This window comes from Cygnus atratus, chromosome 7, assembly GCF_013377495.2.
Source record: "Cygnus atratus isolate AKBS03 ecotype Queensland, Australia chromosome 7, CAtr_DNAZoo_HiC_assembly, whole genome shotgun sequence".
Taxonomy (NCBI): domain Eukaryota; kingdom Metazoa; phylum Chordata; class Aves; order Anseriformes; family Anatidae; genus Cygnus; species Cygnus atratus.
The window spans coordinates 36928506-36944523 of NC_066368.1; the positions used below are offsets into that span (position 1 = coordinate 36928506).

Below are 16018 nucleotides of genomic sequence, written 5' to 3' on the forward strand. Positions count from 1 at the left end.
GAGAGCAGAGCTCAGCACCTGCCCCTCCGCTCCCCTCGTGAGGGAGCTGCAGGCCGCCATGAGGCCTCCCCTCAGCCTGCTCTGCTCAGGGCTGAACAAACCAAGGGACCTCAGCTGCTCCTCATATGTCTTGACCTCTGGACCCCTCACCATATTTGTAGCCCTCCTTTGCACACTCTCTAATAGTTTTATGTCCTTTTTATAATGTAGTGCCCAAAACTGCACACAGTGCTTGAGGTGACGCTGCACTAGTGCAGAGCAGAGCAGGACAATCCCTTCTCTCAGCTGGCTAGCCATGCTGTGCCTGATTCACCCAGAACACATCTGGCCCTTCTGGCTGCCAGGGCACGCTGGTGACTCATGTTGTACTTGCTGTTGACCAGAAGCCCCAGATCCCTTTCTGTGGGACTGCTCTCCAGCCTCTCATCCCCCGGTCTGTAGCTATAGCCAGGGTTGCCCCATCACAGGTGCAGAATCCAGCACTTGCTCTTGTTGAGCTTCATATGGTTGGCAATTGCCCAGCTCTCTAATTTGTCAAGATCTCTCTGCAAGGCCTCTCCAGCCTCAACTGAGTCAACAGCTCTGGTACTCAGGTACTGTTGCCTGGGTAGTAATAGCTTGATAAAAACCTCCATCAAAGAAAGAAACTAGGAAAACACTGAAAAGAATATATAACCTTTCCATTATAAAAATTCTGTCAGGACTAAAACACGACATCTGGCACAATGCTAGAATCAACAGAAGATACGTATGTTAACTACTCCTACCCACATTACTGTGTAGGGTTTTCTGGTAAGGAGACAATAAAGACCTTTTCCTGTTGCAAATACATACTTTGAAAACACATGAAAAGTGTGATATAGATAAAATACAGATATTCCCCCCAAATGAAACACAGACCGAATCAAAGCCTATCCAGTTCAGTATCCCATTTCCTACATATGGGAAAGAAAATTAAATGACTCCATGAAGAAGGAGACCACAGTATGTAAGACTAGAATCAGCTGTGTACCTAGACTGTTATGACTCCCAAATCTCCCATCTGGACTAAGCTCAGGAAAATCTGTTCTCTGAGGAGAATAAATGATCAATTTATTTTTTATGGGGTGACAGAGGAGAACTAAGATAGCTCAGAAGCTAATGGAAGAAGTGTGAGTATTCAAAAGCTCATGTTGGTTTCTGAGTCATAGCAGAGTGAAATACGGTGCAAGAAGAACCTAAGCTCACATACCAATATTCAGGTAAGGATCTAACTGCAATGAGAATTCAGAGACTTGCAACTGCTGAGCCAAATTCCTTTACAGAGGAAAAAACAGCTGTGCTCCTTTCCTTACCTGTTATGGTAAGAGGGAGAACTGTACAGTGCCATGCTACATTACACTGCATTGCACTTGAATGCTATACAAAAAGCATCCGATGATGCCTAAGTGCTATTTGTAGGGCCAGTGAGGAAAATAATCCATGTCCATAAATAGTAATACAGGGCCTTTGTTCTAATTCCCCTCAAATACACTGAAGCTTGCTGTCTCCACACAGGTTATCTCAACAGGCTTAGGAAGACAAAGGGGAGCTGATCTTTCAGAAGAGCCATTCTCTTTCCTTTCTTCCCAAATTTAGCATTTTTCACATTGTTTTCCCCCAAAATTCTGAAATCCACTGTTAGACACTTGGAGAAAGCCATCTCACAACTGATCCAAGACCAGCCTGGCCAGGTATGCCTGAACTCCTTGGAAGGGAGCAGTTTGGAATGGGGTCTGATTTGGCTTCTATCAGCCAGTCCATCCAGTATGTTCTGAAAAATTACTGAAGTTAACGTTTTAGCTTTCTACAGAAAAACAGCAGCTAAGGCAGGGACCCACTAGAGTCCCACTAGGGAACTTTTCCCACTAGGGAACAGGAAAGATTATGAGAGACCAGGCAGTTCTTAAAGCCTGATCAGTCATAACAGTCTTCCTGCAGCTAAGCCAGGAAAGAAGCAGGACTATTAAAAAACCATAAAAGTCCTGATTTCCATATAATGCCTAAAATCTGAAGAAATGAGAATAAATACAATCTGAGATAAATGTGGCAGACACGAAAATCTGCTTCCTGCTGAGGCAAAGCTTGGTCAGTGTCTACCATATTGACCACCTGAGTACTACCCAGACTACCCATTATTTTATTTTTAGGCTCTGAAAACTAAACAGGCAAGATCTTTTCCGTTTTCATGACAAGAACAGCAGCTTACTAGCACAGCTGATACACAGAGCACGTGTATATGAGGATAAGCACTTGAAGATCTAATTTATGTTGATAGTCACTGTTACTGGTTCAAATTTAGTCTTTATTTGCCACTCTCAATTGTTCCTAAATCACAAGTATACATTAAAAGGTGTATGAATAACATGACCTAACATGTTTTCCTCTATTCCTGCCCTTCTTGATTCATGAAAGCACCAAGGCAAAAGAGTAATAACATTCCTATTTTCAGCCAGATTTAAGTGTATACTGAAAATTTATCATAGGTTGAAGTGATGTATTGAGTAGGAATGGAACTATACACATGCTTAAGATTAAGCTTATTTTGAATACCTTCTTGAAGTGGGACTCAATTCTGAAGCTTTAATTTGGGTTAACATGCTGCTTGTTATCCCCTTCATGGCTACAAGACTGAGCCCTGCATTTCTGTTTATAAAGTCTCTTTGGTAATGTTTCCAGTAAATTAGTGACTAATGGAGCTCCTTAAAGCTGCTGTGTCCTGGATATCAGAGCCTTCAGGATGCAATAGTGCATCACAGAACTACATGTATGAAGGTTACAATGAATGACAGAACTTTTGGATTAGATTGTTTTTTGGCTTATATTGAATCGTTTTTAAAAACAGGCATAGACATAACATCCTATTTTTTTTTTCCTTAGAGCTTATGCCAAATAAAATAGTAAGTTTGCAAATGGATATTAAGCAATGCCAGATATTTTCTGGGTTTGTTTTAACAAATTAACCCTTTGTGTTCTTTTCTGATGTCCAAATAATTGTATTGGAAGCAGATGTTCTACCAAAACCGACATGATCAGAAGACATTATGCTCACTTATTAACATACTGTTTAATATTCACTACAACCTGTTTTAAAGAACAACAATGTGTTAACATTTAAGCCAGGAGGGATTTCTGTACACTATATAGTACTTGATGCAGCTTGTTTATGCAACAGTCTGACAGATACAATTAATCTCATGAAAATGACCAGAGTATAGCATAATGGCATATCATCTTTAAAGTAATAGAACACACTTTCCCTTTGAAAATCAGAACTTAATTGAATCCCATAAGTTCAGAATGCAGAGAAAAGCTCTAAAAGAATGAAGTTAATTCTATGGGATAGTTGAATGAAAAAATGGTAGATTTTATACAGAGAAAAATAGGACAATCTCCAAATAAGAGTGAAGAAAGAAATACCTCCAACAAATGCATCTCCAGCTCCATTGGTATCCACGATTTCACTCTGATCACTCACCAACACAGGGAAAGTAGTTACTTCATTTTCTGTAACGGAAAGAGAGAATAAAACATCAGCAGCTTACAAATATGACGTAGAAAAGCACACCAAACAGTGAAAAAAAAATCAAAACTGAAGCTCTGACTCTATAACACAACATAGTAATTTGGACAAAAACAGATTTGGTTTATAATAATAATAATCTGCAATGCAGTATTTTTGCAGAGGGATATGGGAATACATTTGATCAAGATATTTGTTGTGGACATTTTCATTCATTAATTTTGGTCTCATTCCTTTTCTTTATTTCCTAATATTAAGGTCAAGAGAAAAGAACTAAACTGGGAGGAACAACATACGTGTTTACATGGGCATATGGACAAGACTAAGAAAAGCTCATCCTGCCAAAAAAAGTGCTTCTTATTAGTTGCAGAGAGGTGATGTAGTCTCCAGAATAGCCAGTCTGAGTCTCCAAAAGTTCCAAAGAAATTGCTACATTGCAAAAAACAAAACACACGTGAACTAGCTAAAGTAAAACTGTGAAACGAAGAGCAGGAACTACTGTATATCAGACTGCTCTCAAATTACATCTTTTTAAAAAACTCATATATGTAAGAAGGTTTGCAACTCTCCAGCTGACTAGATTTGGCTTCAAGATTTCAACGACTTCATTCTCTTCCTTATTTCTTTTTAAAAAATTATGTCCTTCTCTGCAGCTCCCTGCCCTCTACTGGCACTCGTTAAACCTATTGCAATAGGTGGATACTCAGCATCTTCACCTCAATTCACTGCCACACCACAGTTCAACATAATTACACCACTTAGGTATGATAACTTCAGAGTTCGAGGGTTATAAATTTAATATATGCCACTAATTAATCAGCTATGGCTTTCCAGGTGGTAATGTCATAATGACGTGATAAAAATATAATTACCACCTTGTCACAATACCTTGTTAAAGTGTAAATTACCCCTGTAACAGAGCCAATGGAAGTTCTGCCTCTGGTAGTCAGTATGCATTAAACTGTCTCAGAGCAAACAGATTGTCCTTTGGCAGACAGCAGGAATTAAAAAAAGGGGAGGGGGAAGAAAAGCCTGTCAACCAGTGAAAATGAAAACCATCAGAGCTGTCATCCTTTAATTTTTGGAAAAAAAAAAATAAAATGGGAAATAGATCCTCCAGCAGCTAAAAGCTGGAGACAAGTAGCTTCTTCACTGTCCAGCAACAGAGCAGATCATAAAAATCGTTCTCACATTGACATACACAGTAGCAAACAAGGAAACCTAGTTTGGGAAGCATATAAAGAATTCACAGTCTCAAATCAGGCAAGTCTGCGTATGCTGCAGAGGTACCAGAAGGATCCTGGTTTCTGTGAAATTCAGTGTATCAGCTCTACTGCTCTTCACCATCTGCCACTAAGTGAACCAGGCAGATATAATGATGCTGCCTCCAGAGGGAACTGGTGGCTGGCCCACCAGGAGGGGAGGGGAGGGGAGCATTAGCAACAACCATCCATGAGAGGCAAAGGAAAAAGGGTAATGAAAACCATAAGATGAATATTCCAATTAAAGAACAGGTTTCAGTCAGTTCTCAGTGCATCCTGCTCTCCATACTGTTAAGAAAGCTACTTAGAAATCTACTTTGATGCTGTATTGTACTCTTAAGATAGTCTTCAAAAGTAACATTTTTTAGTAATTTTAACAGGATTCATTTGAATTGGAAATCAAGAAAGAGAGGTCTTATATTAAACTTTGCCAGGAGAGCAGAGTGTATTCATCCATTTCATGAGAAGGTATATAAGATTGGCTCTAGATAATGCTAAAACAATGAACAAAGTGATAGATCTGTTGAAGACACTTTGTAATAAACTAACCTGCTTGGGCACACACAGATGTTCTACGTTAAGTACACAGCAGACACTTGCATATGCATACAAATGCATGTGTTTGGGCACAGAGAACGAACAATGCACGGGCATTATATTTAGACTGCTGTAAATGGGTCTTGGCATCAAATAAGACTCTCTGTTCAAGAAAAGTTCCACAGATGAAAGTTCACACTATCATCTTTCTCCTTTCTTTTCCTCCTCTGTCTTGACTCCTTCACTCAGCTCCCTCTAGTACATTCAGGTGAGTATTGCACTGTGAGCCCTTATTTTACTCCTTCTGCAGTGGATGTAATTGTAAGTAACTGAATTGGTCTAAAAACCCAAACACATCAATGACTTCTGTTGATATGAAAGTAATCTTTTTTTCTGCCATCTGCCATCTCTACCTGGACCACACATTCCATCTCCCTTTTTCTATAACATTACCTATTTCAAGAGAGGTAATAATCTTATATTTTGAAATACTGAAGTTTCAGAAGCAGCTGACATGGCTTTGGAGCACGTAGTATATGATAAAGGTATTACCACCTGCACATATTGCACACATCCAAGAGAGTAAATTATCTTTCTTTAACCTTATGAGAACTTCTACTAGCATAGTAGAATCTACTATAAGCTAACAATAGTTAACATATGGAAAGATAGAACAAAATACTGAGGTTTTTTCTTTGCTTCACAATAAATGAAGTCACTTAGAATTAAGGCTGCCATTAATTTACCTTGCAATGTCTGTGTAATAGGATAAAAATAGCTAACATCTTTCATTGATCTGTGTCTTGTAACAACTAGGCACAACAGGGTGAATTAAGATGAAGCACAAGTCTCCATTCTGAATATCCTTGCTTTTGTGACTTTAATGTTACTTTAACTTCATTTCTGTATGTGATCTATTATTTTGTAAAATGCTCAAATCCATCATAGTAAACAGAGACACCTTGGCTAAGCGCATTGGTCATCAGTGGCCTTGCATCTCTAAGTCAGTTCTGATTTCATTTATCATTCTGAGAGCTTATGAAATAAAGAGTAATTACATAAGTGTTTTGAAATCCAAGTGCTGCTCCTCTGGGCATAAAATCCAATGTTCTATTTTTAAGCAACAAATATCTTCTCTGGTAAACACACTCAGATACAACACATTCCAGTTTGGTGTCGTTTGCTGGAAGCCCAGAATTGGAAGTGTAAATTGCAAAAGGGTGTGTATAATTAGGAAAGTTTTAGTAACAAGCATTAATGAAATCTTAAATCTTGTGACTTTGATTCAGCTCCCTCACTGATTTTACACTGCTGAGGATCTCAACTGCTTTAGAATGATTTGGAAATAATCAAAAGTTAATGTACTGAATTCATAGGCTGAAGAAAATATTCACTGATAAATCAGAAGGAATCATCTCACTGGTAAATTTAGTTACTGCTAATTTGTTGCATTATGTACATAAAGATGTGAAATCTATCTTTGTTTTCCTCAGGCAAAAATATGCACCAGCATATCTAGCTTAAGATATTTTTGTAGGTAAAACAGTCTGGAGAGACGATAATTGGGGAACAATACTAACCGAAAAAACAGTGTTCCCACCATCCTGGTACATTTAACCTCCCAGCTGAACACAAACCTTTTTCATGACGTTAACTGAAACAATCGAATTCTGATGATAGCTGCAAATATTACAGGTCTGTCTTTAAACCAAATCAGAATCACAGACTACACGTCTACTCTTAGTACAGTAATAATCACCAGCAAGCAATCATTACATCCAATTAGGTTGAGTACTTTCCTTAACTGTGTCATTTACCAGTCTCTCTTGCTCTTAAAAGTAGATTAAATGTGTAAACTTACATTTAATTACCTGTAACAGAACTCTTATGGGCAACATGTTGGAGTGTCCATAATTTTGTATTAAAATAAAAGTAAGAAGGGAGTTCTAAAATACATACAAAAATGTCTAGCTATTTCCTCAAATAAGCTTTTGATCCAAGGGCTGATAGTAGGAGTACAGATGCTTACAAGATGGAGAAACATTCATGTTTCTTTTGTAAGCTTTAACTTGTAAAAAAGAAAAGGAACAACTGTGAAACAGAATGCTGTCCCATCTCCTTCCCACCCCCATCCTCTCTCATTTTCTTTAGATCGGGGGCCAAAAACAGATAAAAAGGAAAAAAAAAAAAAAGGACAGGAAGAACTTAACAGAACATAGAAACCTAAGCTCAAAACCTATAAACGTCTCTGGACAGCTATAAGGTAAGAAGTAATGAGAAAAGTATTTGGAACAAACCCATGTCAGTCTGGCCGATTCTGAGCTCTTACCTCGCTCCAGAAGGTAAAACCAGAAGCCTGCAGGCTCTAAGCCTCTGTACCTTCTTCAGCACATTAAATGCATCTTTTAAAATTAGCAGCATAATATTTTCTCCTGTTTCTTTTTCTACAGTAGAAACTACAACTGCTGTTGCTTTATTTCACATAGAGATACCACACTTGATATGTAAATCAAATAGACACTGTAATTCTCCCATCACTGTTAGCACAGCTCTGTCCACAGTGGTAAGGCAACATGGGCCAGGGTGTGGGCACTGAACCCTTACTTAGAAATCCTTACGACGTCCAATAGTGATGTATTTCAAACCTGGCTGTGTTGATTCAACCTGTCACTTCAAGGCAAACAGAATGAGATCCTGCATTTTCAGGCTGGGACTTTCAGATAGCTGTACTGTGTGAGCGCTACGGGCCCCCTGGCACTTTCTGTGTGCCGGGTAAGTTTGCCTTGTTTTGCATGCCAGCATCTCCCTCTCCTCCATCTATTTCTGTGCATTGTTCTGCCTGGTGCTGTAGCTATGAAGGGCTTGTCAGAAAAATAAGGAATTTGTTTGTGCAAGTCAGTGGAGTTAAATACTGTAACAAGAAAAATGTAAGTCAGCCACATGCTTTCAGATCTTTCTAATCAAGTATTTTAATAATACACAATGAATGATACTGTATTCGAATAAATTCAGCATGTAGCCAAGAAAACTTTATAACAAGGAATAGTGAAGAAGTTAGGCCTTTACTGCTATTATGAACGTTACTCAAAACAAGTCAGAGAGTAGTTGTCATTTATAAAGCATTTATATGTATACTGTATGATAAAATTAATATAAATACAAATTTATTTCCGTAATAAAATGCCCAAATAGAGCAATTAGGCTACAATTCTTGCAGCTTGCTAGGCAAAAGTAAGTAAGTACATATACCTATGGGAGCCAGGATGCAAAGAACCGTCCCTCAGAGGCAATGCATTTGCAGTACAAACAGAGAAGGAATATGCCAAAGATTTTGTATTTTCTACTGCTCTACTCATGATCCTATAGGTATCTATAGCATGAATGATGGTATGCAGACCCCATTTTCTCTCTCTCTCTAAGGAGGTAAAAGTTAATCCAAAGATGCTCAGTGAGACTTGTCTTCCCTTTATTCCTCTGCCCAGACACATGCATTGTCCCATTTAGTCATGAGTATTTTTATTCAGAAGTCATATTCACAGCATTTATGTGTGATTCATAGGATTGGAGTTAATAGGGGAAAGAAGGTTTCTCCAGAGGAATTCATATACATCAACTATTAGCAATGATGTAAAATTCAACAGTATTCTTGCACTCAGCATATAGCCACTGAACCTACATGTGACAAGGTCTGCACTCCTGTCATTTCAGCACCGCTCCTTGGAAACGATGATCTTTAAGGTCCCTTCCGATCCAAACAATTCTATTCTGTGAAACTATTATTATTTATACCTGCATGAGATCAGACCCAGAACTGTATCTAGTTATAATTGTACAAAAAGTAACTGTGTCAACCAGTACTCATGAATAGCTTTTATAGGCCCGAATGTGTTTTGTTTACTTTATATAGGTAATGGGATCCACTTAGCTTTTGATATTGCCTGTACCATCACTGCCAATGCCGTGAGTTGACGTTCTGTTTTAGTTCTCATATTGAACAATTCTTTGTTTGCACAAGTAAACAAAACACTATGACTGCATGTAAAAGATGGGGGAATGAGTGGAGGTCAACAGAAAACACTACAGTTTTGCTTCAGATTGGTGCTAATATTAAATAAGGAAATGCATACATACATATATGGAAAAACTGCCCTAAAGAACAACCTGATGAATTTTTCTGGCATGCGTCACAATGTTTAAAGTTTAGAATGGCAATGAACTCTGTTGAGGAAGCCTTTCTGAGCACACGAGTACTGCCATTTGCCCGCTAGGCACACACTTCAGAGGGAGTTGAAACTGCGCCCACTGAACTGCCAGAAAATGCACTCCTCTAACTCTGCAGCTGCTGAAGACGTAAGGCAGTGCTCAGAACTGCATCATTTTCCTGTGATCTCTGCAAAAGGAAAGGGGTTGAAGACTCAGGAAAAGCAAAGAGTGTCAACTCACAGACACCCAAAATAAGGAAAACTCAGAACTTCTGTAACTGTTTCACTGATTGAACACTATGAAATTACAAGGAAAAGCTCAGATCAAAATCAGTCCTGAAGAAGGAGATGGGTTACAATAACCGAAATCCGTGAATGGTGTGACCCTAGCCTCCAATGAGAACAGGTCCCCTTGGCGTAACGATGGCTGCATGTCGGTATAGCTCCAGCACAATCAGTCCAGCCACCCCAGTGAAAGTGCAGTGTGGCACAAAAACAGATCTGGCCTTGGATATCAACAAATGTTGACCTCTGCTCCCACCCTGCAAATCCTACATGATTTGGCTTGACTGGTGTACACCCTACTTCATCATTAAAATTAAAAAAACAAAACAAACAAACAAAACAAACAAAAAAAACACAAACAAAAAAAAAAAACCAACAAACAAACCATCTAAAGAAATACTACTCTTTAAGCTACATATGGGAATGGAAGATATAAACAAATCTCTATTTCCATCCACAAGCAGGTAGCTCAGGTAGTGAAAACAAGTACAAATGACGACAGATGGAATTTCAATTTTCAATGTCTAATGCACAGAATACATCACATATGTATGCCCAAGTTACGTTGACCCATGTTCTAGCTCACACACATTCTTCAACCTTCTGAAACTTGGCTCCATGGGCTGTGCAAAAATGAAGTATCCTTCAGCTAAGAAAGCAGACCATGTACTTCACTTTCTGCTTGCACTGACCCACGTGCTAGCAAGAAAGCACATACGTTTGTACTCCATTTCATGCCGTTCTACAGACATACTCGCAATTACTGCACAACTGGACCATCAAAACACTGTCCTATGGGAGAATTTTCACAAATATTGATCTATAATCTGATCAAAAAGCTTATCAAGACATTGACTAAAACAAGCTGTAGAAAAACGCATTACAATTTGATTTTGAGCAGGACAACCACTGTATTATGCCTCACATTTTTTTATACATTAAGCATATTGCCCTAACGGGGCAAACACACCTGTCAAAACTTGCAGGCTTTCTTAGCTATACCTCAGCTTCACAGCGGTGAACACAGAAATCACATCGTTTAAATAAATGCCATGTTACATGACAGCTTTGTTTATGCTACATGATAATCTGAGAAGCATGGGTCGTCAGTGGAGGCAGAAATAGGCCCAAGGCATTTCTATTTTACTTGAGCATCAGTAAGACTGAAAAGAGAAGGAGTGAGCATTAGGTCACTACAGAGCAGTTCTGAAGGAGTTTTTTCCTCTGAGAAAATTTATATTTATGTTTCATAAATACAATCAGTCCATCAAAATGAAAGAGAGCCTTCCTTTCAAACATTACTAAAAATAAGTTAATGTATAAATATATTTCTCCTTTTTTTTTTTTAATTAACTGGATGCTAGTTGGACATTGTTGAGGTAGATATGCCACAGGAATTTTATAAATTTAAACTGCCTTTAAATATTCAAGGTAGATGTAGAAATTTGTATTTTTCATCCTTTTAACTCGGAGCTCTGATCTAGAATTTTTACAATTTTTTTTTCTTCTCATGCTGTATTTGTAAATTCTCTATTGCCTTTAATTAAGATCTCCCTAGACTACTTATTTATTTTTGAAGAATGAAACTTGCTTACTAAATGAATTTTCTCAGGCTTTTGCAGGTTTTAGATCTATTAGAAGATGCCACCATAGTGTAGGCTGAGATTTGTTCTAATCTCAGTGGGGAAACATTCTGCTCTTAAAAACACCAGTTAAAAACAGCAACTCCACTGTTTTTAATGGAACTCTTTCAGTATTATGCAAGTCTAGAATGAGAATTTGGCCCAAAATGAAGGAGCTTATTTTCGCCCTATATTAGCTACAAATCATTTCTTAGATAATTAAATGTCTGTACATTTTTGCACATGCAGGCTAAGCTGGAAGAGTGGTGCTTTTCTCCCACAGCTCTCACCTCAGGCCCCCAGTTTTCTGGTAACCAAAAACGGGTCTTGGAGGAGGCACTGGGAATCAAATATCACAGCTTCACATGCTCTCATCTTCTAGATCAGACTGGTGACTGTCCAGAAGCTGACACACCATACATTTGCAGTATGAAAATCTAACATGCTTTGCTTTGTTTCTCTAAGCAAGTGTTTTGATTGCGGATACAAAGACCACTTTATAGTTTTTGTATTCTACTTTTCAAAATGATCTTGATTTTTTTAATTGTTTACGCTGTCAAGGTAAGCAGGAAATTCATAAACACTCTTTATTTATTTATTTTTAATATTTGGTTTTAGCCAAATATAAAAATGTCACCCCAAACGACAGATACTTATATCCCATGATGTGCCAGAGATTAAAAGAAAATTGCATTAGCACTATACTAAATACAGCATTTAACTGCTCACAAAAGGATTTTCATATTTCTGTGGTAATTTACAATGTGCAATAGGTAGTGCAATCTAATCCACCACAATTGCATAATATTTTTGAACAACTTGCTGTTGATAAATAATGCAAGTATTAGGTTATTAAATTTTTTACAATTAAGTGACTAAGAAAGCTGTTTATTGCCTTCCGTTATACACTCTGTTAATAAGATCATTGTTGCAGATGTTCATGTATGCTGCATTGATGTTTAATGGTGCATGATGCTCTAGGTGGTTCCCATAACCTTGCTTTGTCTACTATGAGCTGACTCAATTGATATGATAATAGAGAAAAGAGGTCTGAAACAAGCTGGGCTGTACTGGCATAATTTGCATAACCTTTAAATTTGCCATCATTTGATAGCCAACTGCTCCTAAAATTCTCACTCAGATGTCAGCAGCAACAATATACTGTACAAACAGCATTCTGCAATTGGACAGGTGGGGAGGAAAGAGATGGCATGCGTAGTTTATTGCACTTTTATATTCTATCAGGAAATGTACTTATCAAATTTAGAAAGCCAACAATTTGGAATAAAGCTCTGCAGTTTTATTCGTGATCAATCGCTATTAGCCACAATGCATGGCCTGGCATCTTTTCAGGTTCACAGTACAATATCACAGTGTCAGATTACAAGGGATATAAATATTTGGTTCCACAGACTCCTCTCTGATTTAGTTTTGACTGCTAATCACTGTGGCAGGGAGAGGAATCAGGATGGATTACAAAGGAAGGGGCGGGGGGGCACAGGGTAGCAGAGTACAGCAAACAAAATCAGTGGAAGTCACCTTCCAAACTTTAAATCTGGTTTCTGAAGACTGTATGTACTCTTTTTAAACAAACATTATTATATCATTCTGTCGGTATAGCCAAAGCCTAACAATGTACAAATAATGCATGTTTGCCTTATTTACTAAATCTGCTGTCTTTACATACTTTAAGTCAGGTCTGCTTATTTTACTGATTTTTTTATTCATAACAAAGAAAATAGCTCTGGCAAAAGTAAGCTGGAGCCTACTTTGATTCAAATAGGATCAAATACATAAACTTTATTTTTGTGGTATTTGTGGATTTATATCTAAACTGCTACTTCCTAACCTATATTATGCTCAGATGTGTCAAGGTCAGGTCACTGGTATATGAGTAAGGTGCACAGCTTATTTTTCAGATATGGTATTTGAACCATTCCCACTTTGCTTTACCTGTAAAACCTACTGTGGAAATAACCAAGCCAAACTGATCATAAAACCTCACAAATCCGCTTTTAGACAGGTAACCGTTTTGGAGAACTCCAATTTACTCCTCTCCCTCACCCCACCTCCAGTGTTAGCTCTGGCCTTACACAAAATGCATACTAAATCCCCAAAGCAGGACCCATTCTAACTCACCCCCCAACCCTCTTGTCCACTTTTTCCACTAGCCAGCATCTCTGCTCTCTCTCTCCTGGAGATAAGAATTTGTATTTCATTCAGCCACCTATTTACCACGACTTCTATTACCTGAGACTGGATGCTACAGCAGAGAAACTTCTAATCAAAGGGTCAGTTCCAGCAGTTAATTTTCTTCCAGGGTCACCATACATAACCACATTTTACTCTCTTTCCATTCTGTGCAATTATTTTATAGTGACTATTTGAGCTGGTGAAGATTAGAGTCTTGAAAACGTAAGTTCCATCACTTATGGCAAAAGCATGACACAGATAGCTACAATTTCAACTTTTCTACAATGTTCATTCAACTATAATCACAAGATGGGAAATAAAATCTCTAAATTAAAGATGATAGGCTATCAGAGTCTGTAGGGCACCTTCTGAGTGGAGATTCTGCTGTTCAAACTCCTCTCTGATGATTTGCTATGAAGTGAACTACTGCCTAATAATAATAATAAGAAGAAAGGCTAAAACTGCAAAAATAATGGAAAAAAGATCTTCTGCAAAAGATATTTTGCCTAGCTGCCAGTGGTCAAAGGGTCCAGTTTTTTATGCACCTCATTTGTAACAGACAGCAAAGAAGATACCTTAAGCTAAAACGTGTTATCAAATCTCTCGGTATACATACAGTTCTTTTTTTTGTATAACCTCTAGGTAGACTACAAAAATTGAATCAAGAGCTTGCAGACAAGGTACAGCACAAAAAAAGACACATGGATCTGTATAAACCATTCATATTCATGAGTGTTTTAAGTTCTCCATGGCTATAATCAATATCCAATGAAGTTAATGAGATCTTTCCATTGATTTCAAAAGCAACTGGGCTGAGCCCCAGAGACAATAGTATCATATTCTCTGCAAGAACTCCAGCTGATAACACATACTTTGATAAGTTACTAGCTTCCCATCCGGAATTTCAGCAATGAACAAAAGATATGTTATCTTATTTCAAACTCATCTTCCAAAATGAGCAATATAATGTTATAAAACTCAATATGGAGCATTTAATAACTTTAACTGAGAAGCAGTCAAGGCGACAGTAGTTATTTGTGATGTTAAGGCCAATATAAGATCCATACATAGACAACTGTTATTTGTTTAAAAGGGAAGTGAAAAAAAGCCTCAATGTATCATCCTCCCAAAAGGTTGAGTTTTTGTTTTCTTTTAGCTTTGAGTCTCTACAAAGCAGTGCTTCCAACTCTTATGTCTTCTAACACATCTAAGCCCATCCAATAGATTTAATCACTGATAAGTAGAGCTATAAGTTCACACTGGCCTTGACCTTGGGCAGTATGATATTATCTGAAAACCATTAATGGTCTGAAACTAAAGGAAAAGCTCATTAATAAAAGCAAAACTGTACAAAGGAAAAAAAATAAATAAAGAAAAAGGAAAAGAAAAAAAGGTAGTTTTATTAAAAGTATTGATCATGACCTAGGGCACTACAGACATTGATCTTCCCATATCTCCACAGGAAAAAACAAAAAAGTTAAGCCAACAAATTATTGATCTATTATGAAACCTGCTGAACAAGGCATACATTTAATTTCTTCCAATGAAAAAAATAATCTCACCAAATCAGCGCAAAGAGAAAATCTATTTCTTAAAAACTATTGGTAGTTGAAAGAATTGCAAAAATTTACTGTCTGACTGTTTTCATAAAATAGCTACCCTATTAGTATGATTTGAACCCAAGTGTTGGGAGGGGAGAAGCCTATGCACTGCAACCCTTTAAACCACAGGTTTCAGATTTCAGTTTGTTAAACCATGTGTTTTAAAGGAGAAATGGAGAGCAAACAACACTGGATATTTCAGCAGCACAGAATGTGTGTACAGAAAAGGAAAACACTGAACTTGAAACAAAGCAAAAACTTAATGAAAAGTTTATAGCATAATTATTTGATATAAAATAAGATACCACAGTTTTGGATTTTCTTATCATTGTAGCTGCAATAGTAGTAGCTGAAAAACTAGAAGTCACCAGAATTTCATGTTTGGTGTACACACAGAGAGGTAGGTGGCATTTTCAGAAAACAGGGCCATAACCTCAACAAAGTTGCATGAATTACACATCCACTGAGAAGCACAAACTCAATTTGGAAGGCTGTCATTAGTTCCAGTGCTTCCTAAGTACTGAATGATTGATTTTGCTGTCTCACCATTCCTTTAATATAATTATATGATAAAACTTGGTTTTCAAAATACAAGATGTCAAAAAGATCATTTCCCTTTTGATAATATACTGATGTCTCTATCCCTTCTTTCTTTGCTGTTTGGTTTGCAGACAATTCTACGATGTTACCGGCTGATCCTGAAGCAACTTTCCTTCCACCTTGGGAACCACAGTCTCTGTAGTTGCCAGATGGAAGTTCAAAACACAATATGACT

The 16018-nt window shown here is 37.6% G+C and overlaps 1 protein-coding gene across 6 annotated transcripts in view; it reads right to left on the reverse strand.

The window, feature by feature from the left end:
- The window catches only part of ADK (adenosine kinase), a 291598-nt gene that overhangs the window by 19201 nt on the left and 256379 nt on the right, over positions 1–16018 (reverse strand). For all 6 annotated transcript variants that reach the window (XM_035543036.2, XM_035543028.2, XM_035542992.1 and 3 more), the window contains one exon: positions 3439–3525. In XM_035543036.2, the coding sequence (XP_035398929.1) occupies positions 3439–3525 (87 nt within the window). The remainder of the gene's footprint in view (positions 1–3438; positions 3526–16018) is intronic.